An 18710-nucleotide genomic window follows, 5' to 3' on the forward strand; every position below is an offset into this window, starting at 1 on the left:
ATGAGGCTTAATTTTGTGGTTTATAAGTCAATGAGATCCCTTAAATTGTAGACCGGTTTTAGGGTTGAGTTCTACCCATATACTCATGACGAGTTGGGGTCGGTACCCTAACTTTTGGTATCAGAGCCAACCACCAAGATCCATACCCGCTTAACGGAAGAGGTGACTTATAAGTTAGATTAAGGAGTTGATGCACCTGTGTATGGTCATAGTTGTCACCACATTGAATATTGGTAGTCGAGTGGAGCCGACATAAGAAAAGGGCTATCGCCGAGTCAGTGTCGATAGAGTTGGCCAACGAGGACATTGGATCTGGAAGCATGGTGGGATGTTGGGACCTTAGTATCACATTGCTTAGACGGAGATTAATTGGGTAGTTTATAAGTCAATGAGATTTCTCAACTTGTAGATCGATTTTAAAGTTGAGATCTACCTATATATGGACTTATGAAGGGTGGAGTCCGAACCCTAACAACTAGTGAAGTTGAGATTACAAAGAAGATAATGAAGAACTGGCGATGAGGAAGAAGGTGGTAGTGGTGATGGAAATGGTTGTGGTGTTGTAATGAGCGAGTGGTTTTGGAGCAGAAAAGGCTCTTTCTGGCCAGCAACCTGATGTTAGGAGCCTAGTTAGCAATGAAGTGTACGGGAAACGTTCGGGACGGCATACATACGTGTATTATTCGTTTCGAGAGAAGGTAAATCCGGTCCACTATTCGGTCAACCATTTGTAATTCGGGGATAAATCGGAGCGGCATACGTACGTGTATAATTCGTTTTAGATATTTAATTTCGGAACAGAAAATTCGGCCCCTATATATGAATAAATCAATAAGTATTGATAATTTTAAAAGCCTAATTCTTGTATATGTACAAGTTATACCAAGAAAAAAATATTTTTAACCTAAATAAGTATATGATATCAAACAAAAAATCATCGCATAGAACGATGGTCAAATGGTTTGTATGTGAGTTGGATGTCACGGGTTCAACTCCCGCTTAACGTGTTTACTCTGAAACTTTAGAAAAAAGGATGAGTCAGCAACCTTAGTCTGACCAAGTTAGTCGCGAATCCCGAATTGTTCGCATATAATGCGGGAAGTTCATATTATACACGTAGCTGGTCTTAGTCTGACCAAGTTAGACGATCCGTTGGACTAGTTAGTCGCGAATCCCGAATTGTTCGCATATAATGCGGGAAGTTCAAATTATACACGTAGCTGGTCCGGCATTTGAGACGTTTGCGTATAACTCGGTCGCCGCACTGAATCTTACTAATTCGTGAACCGATCGCGCAATTTGTGTGGTTTTAAGGTTATAACCGCCAGCTGAACCGATCCATCTCTATCTCGGTTCTTATATTTATAAACTCCTACTAAGGCTAATTCATATGGTCTTCTAATCTAGCATTTAGATTGAAACCTAGAATAACCTCCTAAGTCTTATGGCAATTCTAATGAGAAAAATATCGTTTGGTCCTTTTTAGGTGGGCCCATGTCAGTTTAGTCCTTTGAGAAATGCCTTTACTGTTTGGTCCATAATTATTTAAAAATATTAAATGGACAAAAGTATCCTTCCGTGTTAAATTTTACTTATTTTTTGTAGCAGTTCATTCATCAAAATGAACTCCTGTTAATTTCTACTTACTTTTTCAGAAATCACCTATATAAACCAGAGTTCATTCCAGAAATGAACTCCATATAAAAACCTGAAAAAACAAAGTTCATTCCAGAAATGAACTCCATATAAAAACCTAAAAAAACCAGAGTTCATTCCAGAAATGAACTCCATATAAAACTTAAAAAAAAACAGAGTTCATTCCAGAAATGAACTCCATATAAAAACCTAAAAAAAACAGAGTTCATTCCAGAAATGAACTCCATATAAAACCTAAAAAAACCAGAGTTCATTCCAGAAATGAACTCCATATAAAAACCTAAAAATACAGAGTTCATTCCAGAAATGAACTCCATATAAAAACCTAAAAAACAGAGTTCATTCCAGAAATGAACTCCATATAAGAACCTAAAAAAATAGAGTTCATTTCAGAAATGAACTTCATATAAAAACCTAAAAAAAACAGAGTTCATTTATGGAATGAACTGCAGCTTCATCATCTTCATCGTCTTCAACAGCAACATCAAACATCATCGTCTTCAAAATAGCACCAGCAACATCATATTCATCATGTTTATCGTCTTCAACACGAGCAACAAACATAAAAAAATCTAGATCTTCGTCTTCAACATCTTCACAATCAAAATCAAGATTTTCGTCTTCAACATCTTCATAAAAAATCAAGATCTTCAACATCTTCATCGTCGTCTCCAACATCTTTAACAGATGTAGATGAATCTTCAACAGCAGCGACATATTTCGTCGTAAATCGTCTTTATCATCTATAACCGCAGCAGCAACAAATAACATGATTTCATCTTCATCATCGTAAACCCTAAGTTCATCTTCAACACCACCAACATGAGCAGCAACGTATTCAACAGTAGCAGGAAGAAAAAGAAGAAAAAATAATGGAAAAGCCATAATTACCAAGAAGAAAAGAAGAAGAAGAAAAAAAGAAAGAGATTAGATCTCAAAATAAATATGAGAGAGAAAGTAAATCTAAAAAAAAGATTTGTTCTTTACTGATTTTTGTATATATGTGGCCCCAAAAGGGTATTTCTGCCACTACCTAGTGACAATTACATCATCCATGACATCACCCTAGGACCAAATCATTATTTCTAGGACCAAACCATAATTTATATTGCCAAATAGGACCAAACAGACAGTTGACTGGGTCAAATGGACTAGACTCTCTCTAATATATTAATCCTAGGACCATATGGTATTTCCTACAATTCTAATCTAGCATCTAGAAGCGCTGAACCATTATTTCCGTGGCCGCGCATAATGGAACAAACAACCATTTCAACCTAAACAGCTCCCTGTGTTTCCCATCTGTTTTTCGTTGATGACTGTTTTCTATTCTCTAAAGCTAGTATGTCTGAAGCAAAAAATATTGTGAACATTCTCAATTTTTGGGGGGAATGACTGGGCAAGTCGTTAACTTTCAAAAATCTGGGATTTACTTCACTCCTAAAATTCACAACAATCATTGTAAAATCATTTATAAAATTCTTAAGGTTAGGAAAGTCTCTAAGAATGATAATTATCTTGGGACACCTCTCTTTTTTGACAGGAAAAAGTTAATAACTTTGAACCTTTACTTAATAAATAATATGCCTCCCTTCAGGGTTGGATTGGAAATATGTTTAATCACGCTGGCCATACTGTTTTGATTAAAACTGTGCTTAGTGCTTACCCTAATTACTAAATCCAATGTTTAGCATTTCCTAAGCAAACTTTAGATAACTTAGATAAAATACAAAGGGATTTCTGGTGGCAAAAGAAAAACAAAAAGAAATGTTATTATCCTAAAGCTTGGCCTAGCATTACCAAAGACGTTAGACAGGGAGGTCTGGGAATTAAAAATACCTCACAAATTTAACCTTGATTTAATCACCAAGTTGGCCTGGAGATTGACTCATAATCAGGAATAATTTTTGGGCTAAAATCCTTACACATAAATATTCCCGAAATCATAACTCGCTAAGAAAAACTAGAAAATATAGAATTTCATGGATTTGGTCTAGTATTAGGAAAGGTCTGGAAATAATAAAATCCAACAGTGTTTGGTAAGTGAATAATGGAGAAGATATAAATATCTGGTCTGATTTATGGCTCCCTAACCTGTTAGAGCACTGCTCAGTCGAACTCGCACGCATTGCTATCTCAAGTTTAGTTGCCAAAACTATAAGTCTTGATTTCTAGTCTACTTATAGCTAAGTCTCGGACTAGGATATAAAGTGAAGTTGAGCTCTAGACTCCACGGTGTTCATCATGCAAAGATGAAGAACTACCCAAGGAACTGGTGGAACTTCATCGACTAAAAGGTATGTGGATACTTGAGCTTATCTATCACTTAAAAGTATATCTACTATCTCATATATTGAGACAAAGGTCGTATTTCTATATAGACTTCGATTATACACATTTGCTATTTCGAGCCGAGTTTATCTCGCTTATTTTTCTCGAAATATGTGATGGTAAGCTTTCGCTTTGGCCAAGTTCATGTTTACTCGTGACGAAAGTCATGTTGATTTTTTCAATCTCTTGAACATCGTTTTGATGAAAAATGGAGTGTGAATAACCTCTATATAACATCCTCTAAGAATGTTTCAATGATTGAAATGAGAGTTTAGAATATGTAACCATCTTTGGATATAAGCATATAGTGTGTTCGCACATTAGTGTATAAGTCCAAAACCGGGAACCAAATGTATGCATACTTGTGTGTGTACTAAATGGTTGCTGGAGACTGGGTAAGTATGCGTACCCGTATGCATACTGGCGGAAGTTCACGACCGTGAACTTCGGATGAGTTTGGAATTCAAAACCAACTCAATTCGATTACCAATGTATGGAAAGTTCACGTCCGTGAATTTCTGCTGAGTTTGAAAATCAAAACATACTCAAATCCGGTTACTTAAGTACGCATACCCGTATGCATACTTAAGTGTATTACTTTCTAAAATTGGTTTGTTCATGAACTAAAACATTTATATAATAAGGAACGCAATTTGCAAACCGTGGCTATAATGTTCATGAATGGATTCGAGTGAATCAAAACCAATTTTGCTTCGATTGTGTCTTGTATACTTCTATAAGATCTAAGCAATTGAACAACTCTCTAACTAGTTATTTTGAGTCATTTGAACTAGTTATGGTGAAGATTAATATGGTTGATATGAAAGTGCTCATATGGATAACCATTCGTTAACTATTGTTGAACCAACTAGGTGTACACGTTTAGGTACGGATACACAAACCTAAATGAACGTGCATTTCATTTGTGTATAACAAGCTAAGATTCGATCTAACGGTTGAAAGGTATTAGCTTGAATCTAATCATGTTTTCATCTAACGGTGAACATTGAATGCTTTGTTACCAAGGTAGCATTGATTGCAAACCCTGATTTGAAGATTATATAAAGGAGAACTCTAGCAACTGGGAAACCTAGTCCCCATACCTCCTGTGTGATACTAGTTGTTTAAGCTAGAGTCGATTCTCCTTTAACCTTAGGTTTCTATCGAGACCTTGTAGGTTAATGACTTGAAGACTTCATTGGGATTATGAAGCCAGACCCAACTATTTTCTCTGTAGTTGCGTGATCTGATCTTATTGTTTCTATCGTATTGAGTACAATTGTAAAATTGGCTCGAGATTAATTTCTCTGATAGGCAAGATATAAAAGCAGGCGCAAACATCTTCGTCTCATCGTATGTGATTCCGCAATATCTAGTTTCACCATCATACGATTTAGATTATTGTGAGGTGATTGATAATTCTAGGCTGTTCTTCGGGAATATAAATCTGGCTTATCAATTGGTTCCTGTTCACCTTGATTTATCAAAAGACGGAACAAAAACTTGTAGGTATTTATGTGGGAGACAAATTTATCTATTCATGTATACTTTTCTGTGTGATACAAATTTGTTTATTAAAGTCTTCAATTTTGGGTCGTAGCAACTCTTAGTTGTGGGTGAGATCATCTAAGGGAATCAACTGCGTAGTATCCTGCTGGGATCAGAGACGTAAGGAGTGCAACTGTACCTTGGATTAGTGTGAGATTGATTGGGATTCAACTACAGTCCAGACCGAAGTTAGCTTGTAGTAGGTTAGTGTCTGTAGTGGCTTAATACAGTGTATGTTCAATCTGGACTAGGTCCCGTGGTTTTTCTGCATTTGCGGTTTCTCGTTAACAAGACTTCCGGTGTCTGTGTTATTTATTTTCCGCATTATATTTTGTTATATAATTGAAATATCACAGGTTGTGCGTTGAATCGATCAATTGGTAAATCCAACCTTTGGTTGTTGATTGATACTTGAACATTGGTCTTTGGTACCGTTCAAGTTAATTTATCTTGTATTCAATTAGACTCGCAAATTTCTATTTGCTTGAGTAAGTATTGAATTGAGAAATTGAGATATTACTCCTAGATATACTTTTTTTTAAGATTGAAACTGTATTTGAAGGGAATACATGTGAAAAAGAAGCTAGGCTTCAAAACCTAAATTATGACTGAGAAAATCTTCGTATGGCAGATGAATATTCATTTGATGAGTTTAATCACGAAGTATCTGAAATTGTTAATGCATCTTTTGTATTGGATAAGACTATTCCTGAAAAGGACATTGTGATGAAGATTCTCGGATCGCTACCATCCAGATATGATTCTAAGAAGCATGCCATCGTTTAAGGAAATAAACTTGATGAGCTTTCCAGAAATACTCTAATTGGAAAGTTAAAAATTCTTGATCTTAATCAAAACATAGTCAGGACATCTACATTCAATGATGTGACCAATGCAAGTGAATCTTCTAACTTGTCTTGGGTTGATGAATGTTGTTCTAATCACGTTGATTTTGATAAATCACTGATAACAGAAAAGATCAAGGATTTTGTAAAAATAAGTAAAGGATGTGATAAACATCTTTCTCCAGTTAATGCTTCAGATGATTCAATACTAGAAAAATCTTCCCTGGGTGTCAACATCTTGGATGCGTCTGATGTGTGCAATGAACTCTCAGCTTTTGCAGCAGAAACCTCCATCTACTCAATTTCTGATTCATAACTTGAGTCTGACACAGAGATTTGTGAATTCCTGAATAAAAATAGAGAGATTATCTTCAGCTAAAGGCTTTGTTGAAGAAACTTGAATCATTGCTCCAGGTGAAAAATCTTGAGATAGATTGTCTTAATGATGAATTCGCCAGAACCGTGTCTCTAAAGGAAAAAGAGATTAATACTCTTAAGAATTACCTGCAAAGGTTATCCGGAAGTTCTGACATAATCTCAACAATGTTGTTTGGTCAGAAGTCATTTGGAAACACAATGGTTTGGGGGTTTAAAAGCAAAATTGTAAACACAAACAACACTCCTGTTCCGACTAATGCTGGAACAGTGTACGAAGAATGTTGTGATAAACAGAAGTCAATTCAACAGAACAAAAAATCTTTATTGATTTGTTCGTTTTGTGGAAATGCAAATCATGTTTAAAGTATGTGTTGGAGATTCAAAAGGAACAACAAAAGAATTTCCAAACTACAGGAGAACATGCAGAGTATGAATCAGGCACTGGATGATCAACAAGGCTTTCATAAAAAATCCAGAAATTCCAAATTCAGACGAGGTAAGAAATATGTTTATACAACAAACCTTGGTATGCCATTAGTTGGCAAAAGATGTGAGCGCTTGACTCACTTCGTCACTGTCTAATACCAATGACGTCTGCATCCTCATCTTTAGCTTGAGAAAATGAGGCTTGCATCAAAAGTGGCTCAAGTCCTTGTATTTGTTTTTCCTTTCTTATTTTTGTTAAGAAAATATTCTCCTATTGACTTAGATAAACCATGAAAGACTTTTTTAAAGTTCTTCTAGGGTTTTGGTGGTCATAAGTCTTTTCATAATCATTTGTGATCAAGTCCTCCATCTCGATACAGTTTCATGGCTTCTGTAACTAGAGGTACCACAAAAAAGGATGCAATCGAAGCAGTTAATGTGTATCCGTGTAAAGGAATCATTTCCTCAAGGAAGAAGAAAGTGAGATCTACAAATGATGGAGAAGTTTCTTCCTCTAATTGCCTCTTGTATGTTTGTCATCTTGATAAGGATTTTAAAGGTATGGTGAAAGACTTCATCAACAAAAGAAATAATTTAAAATCCCAAATTATTTCGTCTTTAGAAAAGATAACTCACTATGAGCAAATGTTGTCTCTAACAAAGAACACCTTGAGTGAGCTACAAAGAGAACTTAGTGAGTTGACTGATATTTCTGAAGATTTAGAGGAATTGAACGATCCCATAATCAATGAGTTTTTCAATAATGAGAAGGAATTCTCGGTAGATGCTCTGACAAAGCTCTACAATGTCTAGGAAATATTCTTATGAGAATTTTGTTCTTGTGTTTTTAGGAAGAATAACTAGAGTTTGGAATAGCCATTATTGTGATTACACATAGCTATGTCCAACGTTTCTCATCTTCAATGTTTTTAGATTTATTTGTTAAATTCTAAATTTTGCTTGGAAGATGATTTTTTCTGTATTAATCTTTATGGTTTTATGTATTGCAAATTGTTATGGGATATGTGTGTTTGCATCCGTGAACTATGATTGTCCCATACTAGGTCAAAAATGAAGTTTATCGTATGTCGATATGCAAGTATTGATAAAATATTGAATGAACTTTTGACAAACAAAAGTTAAGCCTTTTATGTCATTATGCAAAAATTGATGGAAGAAAGGATGAACTTTTGTTTACAAATATTAAGTCTATTGTATGTCATTGTGCAAATGGTGATGAAAGATAGAATGAATCTTTGTTTATTCCGCAGTATCGATCTTCCATGATCCATATTTTATGTGTATACCGTGCGGCTCCGTAAGTTCTATTATGTTGAGCATTTCCAATTAAATTAATCATGGGATCTCTTGTGGTTAATTTAATTGAGTTTTTTTTCTTTTTTATATACGAATTCATTTTTCTTATGTGATTTGTTGTTGTCCAAAGAAATCATTCCTTTCTTGTGAAAGTAAGGTCGCTCTTGTTGTTCTTTCGGGAATGACATTTTATGCGGGAGAGTTCTTAATTGAACTTGTGCTTAACTGCCAAATCTTTGTGGGGAGTGCGGCTGTGGAATATTGTAGGGGTTATCTTGTATCTTTATAAACTCCTTTATGAATGCATTTAGCTTCGGCTATATGATTGCATCTAAAAAAAAGTTGATATGTGCTTTCTTTTAGTCATGAAATGTCTCTATGGAAATTTCATTAGGATCCCACTAGTTTTCGTACCTTTACTAATTTTATTAACAAAAAGGGTGAGAATTAATATGTAGTTCACACTCCAAATACATATGGTCTTCGGATCATTATGTAAGGGGGAGTGGTTTCCATGTGAGATGGAGTATTGACTAAGGAGGAGTGATACATATCACCATAATATTTTTGTCTAAATTGTGATACAATTGAACTTTGATGTTGTGTAATGATACTATGACATTGTATAACAATGATTGAGAGCTTTTGTTTTCTCATTGTTATGGCTACGGATCTTCAACAACTATAATGTTGCATTGAATATCTTTGGAATCATTGTACTTGGAAATGACGAAGGTTTCGAGTAATGTTGAAGAACCAATGATATCATGCATGTGGAAGAGAAGCTGCAAAGTTTATTTATTTTGTATTCCATATGTATTGATAGTATTGTCACTAAAATTGACAAAGGGGAAGATTGTTAGAGCACTGCTCTGTCGAACTCGCAAGCGTTGCTATCTCAAGCTTGTTTGTCAAGTTTAGTTGCCAAAACTATAAGTCTTGATTTCTAGTCTACTTATAGCTAAGTCTCGGACTAGGATAGAAAGTGTAGCTGAGCTCTAGACTCCACGACCTTCATCATGCAAAGACGAAGAACTACTCAAGGAACTGGTGGAACTTCATCAACTAAAAGGTATGTGGAGACTTGAACTTATTTATCACTCAAAAGTCTATCTACTCTATCTCATATCTTGATACAAAAGTCGCATTGCTATATAGACTTCGATTATACACATTTGCTATTTCGAGCCGATTTTATCTCGCTTATCTATTTCTCGAAATATGTGTTGGTAAGTTTTCGCTTTGGCCAAGTTCATCTTTACTCATGACGAAAGTCATGTTGATTGATTCAATCTCTTGAAAATCGCTTTGATGAAAAATGGAGTGTGAATAACCTCTATATAATATCCTCTAAGAATGTTTCAATGATTGAAATGAGAGTTTAGAATATGTAACCATCTTTGGATATAAGCATAAACTGTGTTCGCACATTAGTGTATAAGTCCAAAACCGGGAATCAAATGTATGCATACTTGTGTGTGTACTAAACGGTCGATGGAGACTGGGTAAGTATGCGTACCCGTACGTATATTGGCGGAAGTTCACGACTGTGAATTTCTGATGAGTTTGGAATTCAAAACCAACTCAATCCGGTTACCAAAGTATGCGTACCCATACGCATACTGGCGGAAATTCCACGTCCGTGAATTTCTGCTGAGTTTGAAAACCAAAACAAACTCAAATCCGGTTACTTAAGTACGCATACCCGTACACATACTTAAGTGTGTTACTTTCTAAAATTGGTTTGTTCAAGAACTAAAACATTTATATAATAAGGAATGCAATTTGCAAACTATGGTTATAATGTTCATGAATCGATTCGAGTGAATCAAAACCGATTTTGCTTCGATTGTTTCTTGTATACTTCTATAAGATCTAAGCAATTGAAAAACTCTCTAACTAGTTCTTTTGAGTTATTTGAACTAGTTATGGTGAAGATGAATATGGTTGATATGAAAGTGCTCATATGGCTAACCATTGGTTAACTACTGTTGAACCAACTAGGTATACACGTTTAGTGCGGTTACACAAACCTAAATGAACGTGCATTTCATTTGTGTATAACAAGCTAAGATTCGATCTAACGGTTGAAAGATATTAGCTTGAATCTAATCAGGTTTTTATTTAACAGTGAATATTGAATGTTTTATTACCTTGCAAACCCTGATTTGAAGACTATATAAAGGAGAACTCTAGCAACTGGGAAACCTAATCCCCACACCTCATGTGTGATACTAGTTGTATAAGCTAGAGTCGACTCCTTTAACCTTAGGTTTCTATCGAGACCCTGTAGGTGAACGACTTGAAGACTTCATTGGGATTGTGAAGCCAGACCCAACTATTTTTTCTGTAGTTGCGTGATCTGATCTTGTTGTTTCTATCTTATTGAGTACTTTGAAAAATTGGATCGAGATTAATTTCTTCGATAGGTAAGAAAGAAAAGTAGTCACAACCATCTTCGTCTCATCATTTGTAATTCCGCAATATCTAGTTTCGCCATCATATGATTTAGATTATTGTGAGGTGATTGATAATTCTAGGTTGTTCTTCGGGAATATAAGTCTGGGTTATCAATTGGTTCATGTTCACCTTGATATCAAAATGCGGAACAAAAACTTGTAGGTATTTCTGTGGGAGACAGATTTATCTATTCCTGTAGACTTTTCTGTGTGATACAGATTTGTTTATTAAAGTCTTCGACTTTGGGTCGTATCAACTCTTAGTTGTTGGTGAGATCAGTTAAGGGAATCAAGTGCGTAGTATCCTGCTGGGATCAGAGACGCAAGGAGCGCAACTGTACCTTGGATCAGTGTGAGATTGATTGGGGTTCAACTACAGTTCAGACCGAAGTTTGTTTGTAGTAGGCTAATGTCTATAGCGGCTTAATACAATGTATGTTCAATCTGGACTAGGTCCCGGTGTTATTCCGCATTTGCGGTTTCCTCGTTAACAAAACTTCTGGTGTTTGTTTTATTTCTTTTCCGCATTATATTTTGTTATATAATTGGAATATCACAGGTTGTGCACTGAATCGATCAATTGGTAAATCCAACCTTTGGTTGTTGATTGAAATTTACTGATACTTGAACATTGGTCTTTCGTATCGTTCAAGTTAATTTCTCTTGTATTCAATTAGACTCGCAGATTTCTATTTGCTTGAGTAAGTATTGAATTGAGAAATTGAGATATAACTCCTTGATATACTTTTTATTAAGATTGAGTCTGAATGTCTAGTTGATACTCTTATAAGTATATTGGAGTTAGTTCATACAGACTGCTAAGAGAATTATTGGGTGAGGTTGTTAGATACCCACTTTTTCATAACCACTCCGTGCCTCTGATCCTTGTTAAGATTGATGATAATATTCCTAAAACGGTTAATGACCTGATTACCTCCAATGGAAATTGGGACATGAGCATTATCTCTAATTATATAAATAACTCTGAACATAATGCTATTAACTTTATAACTATCAATCTAGATAAACCTGATAGGATAAGATGGGTTCGACAAGATCAGGAGAACTTACTACGAAATCTGCTTATAACTTTCTTACTGAGCTCATAATTGATAAGGATGAAGCTTTATTTTGGAAACAAATATGGGGTTTAAACATCATGCCTAAAGTTACTATGTTCTGTTGGAAAATTGTTTCTGGTGGTCTATCTTTAGGCAGTAAAATGTCTAGATATATTAAAGATAAAAATCATTTTTGTCTCCTCTGCAACTGTAATGCTCTGGAGGATGAAATGCATTTGTTTGTCAACTGTCCTTTTACCAAAAAAAATTGGGATTCCTTTGGTCTTAAAAACATCTATATAACTATAAGTGTCAAAATGATGTTTTGCATTGGTTTTTTGGATGAACAACAAAAAATTTAAAGACAATCATGACAAAATTTCTTTCATTATTTGGTATATCTGGAAATTTAGAAATCGTGTTAACTTGGATAAGATTTTGCCAGAGCCACAAAAGTTAACTGACATTGTTAACTTCACACGCCAGAATCACTCTACCACTAGGACTGCCCCCGTTCAGAACTTCTCTTTCTCTGAAAAAGAAGTTTGCAATGCTTGTAATGCTAATGATAACAGGGAATTTGATTGGTTTGTCCATTTTGATGCATCTTTTATGGAATCTGATTTCACTATGGGATATGCGATCTCTATTCTGGATAAAGTAGGAAACAGAAGCAATTGCAGAGCAGGAAGTAGTTGGGCATCCTGCCTCTTAGAAGCTGAAGCTAAAGCAGGGATATAGGCTCTTAGATGGATAAAGGATTTGGATCTCACCGAGATATCACACTAGCACCAACAGATGCAAATTTTCTTTTAGTCACTATAATTCGGTTTCCTTTACTTTTAAAACTAGAAAGTTTGTTGATTTTGAAGATAAACTTGCGAAGGAAGTTAGAGCTAGGAGAATCATATATTTTTCTACAGAGAATATGTCTAACTGTGAGAAATTAATTTTCTTAGAAAAGGCTAATCTCAAATTAGATCTCATCATATGTAATGTAAACTTCCGTTTATAATTAAATAACATTCTTCTTATCAAAAAAATAAAACCATTTCAGTCGTCAGATCAAAAAATAAATCAATCTGCGCTGAACCAAACAGCGAAAAGTTGATTTTCTCTGCGCTGAACCATTCAGCGAAACCATCTCGATACTAGTTGGAATGCGTGATATATCTGGAAAGAGAAATAGCGTTAAAGAATAGACAACGTTTTTTTGTGTAATCTGCAATGCTTTTTATCTAACCTAGCTGCCAAGTCTAACCCATAGAACGTAGTCAGCTGGAGTGCTGGCCGGCAGTTTGGCGGCAACTCTTGTGATTTCGGTCGGGTTAGCGGTTCCGCCCGGTTTCTGCAATGGGGATCTGTTAAGAATCAAAAATAAGAATCTTATATATTACTATAATAAATTGCAGAACTAGGAAAATACAAATGTGACGACTGACGGTTTATTTATTTCGATCAGAATTAGGAACCAGCGAAGCAGAACTGTTACTATAATGGTGATGATAGCGTTTATGGTGACAAAATTGTACATTCCCAATCATTAATTAAATATAACAAGAAAAGAAAAATTGAATATATTTTGCTTCGATAATACTCAAGTACCAAATGCTTCGATTAAATCATCTTTGTTCGTCAATTTTCAACGCCTATAAAATCTCAAATAAAACCCTAGATTTTTCCACCAAGAAGTTTAGATCACAAATGGAAAATTATACCACTTGTTCTGAATCTTCTTCTTCTTCAAAGTTGTTATTTCGTCAGCTCTTTGAGAAGGAGTCATCTACGTATACGTATCTACTTGCTGATTTGACTCACCCTGATAAACCGGCTTTGGTAAGTATTTTTCTTCTGCTTTTTTCTTTTTTCCAGTTATTTATTTTCCAAGTTTGATAATTTCCCCAAATTTTTTTTTTTTTTGTTAATTTTGATATAGTTGGTTGATCCAGTAGACAAAACAGTAGAGAGAGACATTTCTTTGGTGGAAGAATTAGGATTGAAGCTAATTTACGCTATAAACACTCACGTACACGCTGATCATGTCACTGGAACTGGCTTGTTAAAGGTTATCATCAACTTATTTTCTGAATTGATTTTGCTTATTTTATGTCCCTACTCTTCAATCTTACCACTTCTTGAATTGTACATGATTGTTTGATATTACCCAAATTTTTCTGCAGAATAAGGTTGATGGTGTTAAATCTATTATCTCGAAATCCAGCAATTCAAAAGCTGATTTGTTTGTTGATCATGGTGATATAATACAGATTGGCAATCTTTTTCTAGAGGTAACTTCTGCAGATGCTACAAAATTTCGTTTTTTTGTGTGATGCACCGAGCAGTATTTATTATGAAACTTCTAGTGTGCTTGTCTCGTGCTGGGATCGAGTTTATAGAAACTGTGTAGTATCCAAATATTTGAGGTGTTTTGAGTCCTTAATACAGTTGGATCCGGCAGTAATGATAAATGTTTTGGTACTAAAACACTGTCAGGTGCAACAATTTTAAATTTTTAACTAGAAACACCAAATATGCTATCTAGAGATAAACATGATTTGATGCTTCAAAAAAATAAAAAAGATTTAGAAAGAATGCTTCTTCTGTATTCCTGGTTTGCTTTCATCACTCGAAGTCGGATCATAATTTTTAGTTAGAACTTCGATTGGCTGTTCTTACTTTAAAACTTTGAGGAAGTCGCTCTGAAGTAGAAAGGGTTGTGATTCTTAGGGGATGAGAGCTTTTGCCTATTAAAATTAGTAGAAGAAAGGTTTACTCACCTTCATATCACCAAGTTCTCTGACAGATGGAGAAATTTCATTGTCTTTTTATGCTTGACGTTCAACGGACATTATTACTTCCAAGCCATCTTTGTAGTTTAGTTTATACAAACCGATCTCTGTAGTTCATCCACAGTTTAGCTTCCAGTAAGAATAAAACTGATCTTTGTAGTTTAGTTTATCCATCAGTTTCAGTGACGTTCCTTACTTTAGAGTTTAGAACTTTAGACTCTTCTAGGATTCCTCACCTCCCAGTTCCTGTTCCTGCCTTCACTTCTGACTTCTAAGGTTAGCACCTCAATCTGCACCTGAACCACCTATTTTACTTCATAAATAACTTTTCCAATCTTTCTCTTTGTTGATACTTCATGAATAACTTTTCCAGACATGCAGGGTCATTTATTTTCCTGCCACACGTTATACCATATCTTGTTGCTACTCTATTGGAAATATTTCACCCTGAGTCATTGCTAATTTGGTTAGCCTACAAATGGAAATAATATGAATATTTATGACCATATCCTGTTTGTCATGCCACTAAGATGAGGTCTTTGGGGTCCGCGTCGTTTTTGGTAATTACTAGATCGAACAGAGCAGTATGGAGTTGTCGTCAAAGAACTCAATTTCCTAAACTATACGTATAATACGAGAATTCCATTTAGGTTTCGTTTGAAATATTAATTCTGATTAGTAGCATGGCTACTCCTTTTTATCTTTGTGGTGTCATTGCACAATATCATAACCAGAGGCAGACCCAGAAAAAAGAAGTTGGGAATAATAACAAAGTTACACAAAATAAGTCTCGACTAGCTGTATCTGGTGAACCTAGCATCGGGTATACACTGATTATCTGCAAAAGGAAGTAGCTTGTGTGGTCAGCAATTAGTGAGATATGGATTACAAAGTGAGCATAATTAGTCAGTTTAGTACTTCAGTCATGCGCCTAGGATTTCATACTGTGAAATTCCTCACCTGATTCACCTGTACCTCAATGTATAGCCAGCAAATGATCATTTTGTTTTAGTGGGCTTGTAAACTTTGGTTTAAGAGTCAAGATTCATACTGAAGACTACGAGTAATGGCTGGTTTTTGTTTTTCTGTTCCGCTGCTAGTAGTAAAATCGTATCTTGGAGAAGTAGGAGTCAACTGCTGCTTGACAATTGTTCAGGCAGAGTTCATGTCTATGCTTCCTGGTCTTTGTGATTTACATTGGATGAAAGTACCTAAAAGTATGTAACAATGGTCAATGATATCATTGTTGAACATAACCAAGGTCAGATTAACAACCTCTTAAAGAAATTAACTACTTTGTTAGCTGAGCTCAGCTTCTTGCAGTATTTGATAGACTTATTTGTGTTCCTTAACGGTTTGTGAGTAGATAGTACTCCAAGTGCCAACTCAACCTACTGTGAACTGCACATAGTTGATTAGTTAAGGTAAGACCAACGCAGCTAAGTTTTTTGTTTCCTTTCTCATGGTCTACTGCTAGAAGAGAGTGAGCTATTAGTGAATTATTGGCATCCCTTTTGCTTCCGTCAAAGCACTAGGCTTTATATAAGGAATATATCTGGAATTAACCTTTGCTGGATAAAGGGTATGAAACAAAATGATGTGGAAGTGTGTTCATTACTCGTATCCCTTGTTACAAAAAGGACTCTGAGATGCATTCGTAAGTTTGAAACTCAGAAAGGTATATCAAGAACCTGTGATTAACTCTACACTTTCGTATTTGGTTCCAATGAAGTGTTGTAGTTAGCAGTGAAGCGGTTGTAGTGAGCTAAGGATATTGTGATTATATCATTTTAGGATTGTGTACGTGCAAACAACGATTCCATTGTTTAGCAAAACTGAATTAAACATGCATTTATTTGTCTCAGGTCCGCGCTACTCCTGGTCATACATTAGGTTGTGTTACATATGTTACGGGAGATGGGCCTGATCAGCTGCAACCAAGGATGGCTTTCACTGGTGATGCCCTCTTGATACGTGGATGTGGGAGAACAGATTTTCAGGTGCAGTTTTCATTCCTTTATAAACTGCTTCTTATTTGTACAAAGGTTACAGCAAGAAAGTATGGCCAACAAGCAGGCTTCTTCTTTTTTTTTTGATAATGAAAAGCAAGCAAGCAGGCAAGCTTTATTTGTTTGGAGTCTTTTAAACAAGCAAAGCGATCATATGGCAAGATGTGAGTTCAGGTTCAAACTTCAAATTATCAATGAATATGGACACTTTCTAGTGAAGATATGGTTCTATATTCAAGTCGGGACTCCTCTAAATTCTTGATCATTGAACTACATAGTTCATGAGTGTGGACGGGTGAAATCCAAAGAAAGATGTTGTTAGGAATTTGTAATTTGGTAATTTTAGTTTTCTAAGCCTTCCCGAAAGATGAACCTAAGTGATTTTCTTTACATTTTCTTTGTAGGGAGGATCTTCATCTCAGCTCTATAAGTCGGTCCATTCACAGGCAAGGACATGGAAGTCTGAAGAGGCTTTTTCATTTTTGTTTTCTTCTTCCTTACTAAATGAAAAATATGCATGCTTCTTTGACATAGTATATGATAGTGTCATGACAACTTGGTGAAAATCTTGTGCCTCAGATATTCTCTCTGCCTGAGGACACGCTTGTGTATCCGGCGCATGACTACAAAGGATTCACTGTGAGAAAATACCCTCGACTCTTGTTTGGAGGTCACTTATATATTGGTCTACACTTTATAATATTGACTGTAGTTGTATTTCAGGTAAGTACCGTGGGAGAGGAGATGCTTTATAATCCTAGGCTAACAAAGGATGAGGTGAATATCTGACCACAAAGCAATCATTCAGTATTTTATTGAAGCTAATTTTTCTTATGAAATGTAAATAGCAGACTGTAAAATTGGCATGTTTACTCTCCTTGTTGAGTGGATACTGACAATTTGTAGCCACCTCTATCACCATTTCCCCTTGAATTAGTGGATTTCGTTCATCTCACTCACTCGTAGCTTGAATTCTTCTTTTTTACTTTTGCAGGAAACATTCGAGAATATCATGCAAAGTAAGTCAACAAATAATTTTGCACACTTAATGGAAAAATATATCACAGATAATTACTCTGCTATTCTTGAATAATCTACTAATTTCAAATTTTAACTGTTCAACTTACAGATCTAAAACTATCATATCCAAAAATGATGGATGTAGCAGTACCTGCAAATATGGTCTGTGGGTTACAAGATGAAACTAAACCTTTATCAGGTTAAAACCCACCCCTTCGTTAATTATACTCTTTCCGAACAAACAGCTGTGTATGAAATGATTAATAAATACTGTTCTGTGGGTTACACAGATGAATAAGTATGCATGTTGGGCATTCGGCACGAATTGTAACTACATTTTCTAATGTGAAAAAGGTTCTACCTGAACTCTGACCAATTCTCATCACCAGCTATGTGACCAATTCTCATCCTCTATTATGAGTTGTTACGGTAGGATGGTTATTTTTATCAGACTGCCGACTGTGAAATATGATTTTCTTAAAACTTTGGGATGTTATACACAGTTTATTTCTTTGAAATGAAGACTATAGTTTGCTATGTGATCATAATAATCATTAGTAACTACAGATGTACGGTATGAATAGACTCATTATTAACGGGAGAGAGAAAACAATGATAATTGGTTTGCGCTCCAGGCACCAGAAGTCAAAATATGGATGTTGTCATAATCTTTATATGTATCCCTTAACATTACACCTTACCATTTGACCCTCATTACACCTTACCATTAGCACTCCACTAACCATTTGCATTACAAGAATAGATTCGATTATGAAAACGAAATTTTGTCTGCGTTATTCTTGTTTAAAATCAACCATATTTTAAAGTTCTTGAACTAACAACGGTGAGATGGGATTATAGTGTTCGGAGA

General features: G+C 35.3%; 1 protein-coding gene across 1 annotated transcript; it reads left to right on the top strand.

The window, feature by feature from the left end:
• Positions 1 to 13444: 13444 nt before the first annotated feature.
• LOC113287351 (persulfide dioxygenase ETHE1 homolog, mitochondrial-like) lies at positions 13445 to 18387 on the top strand. The gene is made up of 10 exons (XM_026536085.1): positions 13445 to 13857; positions 13958 to 14086; positions 14202 to 14309; positions 16676 to 16810; positions 17224 to 17265; positions 17399 to 17458; positions 17543 to 17596; positions 17814 to 17838; positions 17949 to 18038; positions 18130 to 18387. Exons 1-10 carry the CDS (start codon positions 13630 to 13632, stop codon positions 18135 to 18137), a joined length of 879 nt encoding a protein of 292 aa, XP_026391870.1. The 5' UTR covers positions 13445 to 13629; the 3' UTR covers positions 18138 to 18387.
• The last annotated feature ends 323 nt before the right edge of the window (positions 18388 to 18710 follow it).

Source organism: Papaver somniferum, chromosome 6, assembly GCF_003573695.1.
Source record: "Papaver somniferum cultivar HN1 chromosome 6, ASM357369v1, whole genome shotgun sequence".
NCBI lineage: Eukaryota > Viridiplantae > Streptophyta > Magnoliopsida > Ranunculales > Papaveraceae > Papaver > Papaver somniferum.

Excerpts from the sequence above, each read along its gene's own strand:
- LOC113287351 (XM_026536085.1), top strand. The coding sequence starts at position 13,630 with ATGCTTCGATTAAATCATCTTTGTTCGTCAATTTTCAACGCCTATAAA. Across the intron at positions 17,459-17,542 it reads ATGACTACAAAGGATTCACT|GTAAGTACCGTGGGAGAGGA; the intron begins GTGAGAAAATAC and ends GTTGTATTTCAG. Across the intron at positions 17,597-17,813 it reads CTAGGCTAACAAAGGATGAG|GAAACATTCGAGAATATCAT; the intron begins GTGAATATCTGA and ends TTACTTTTGCAG.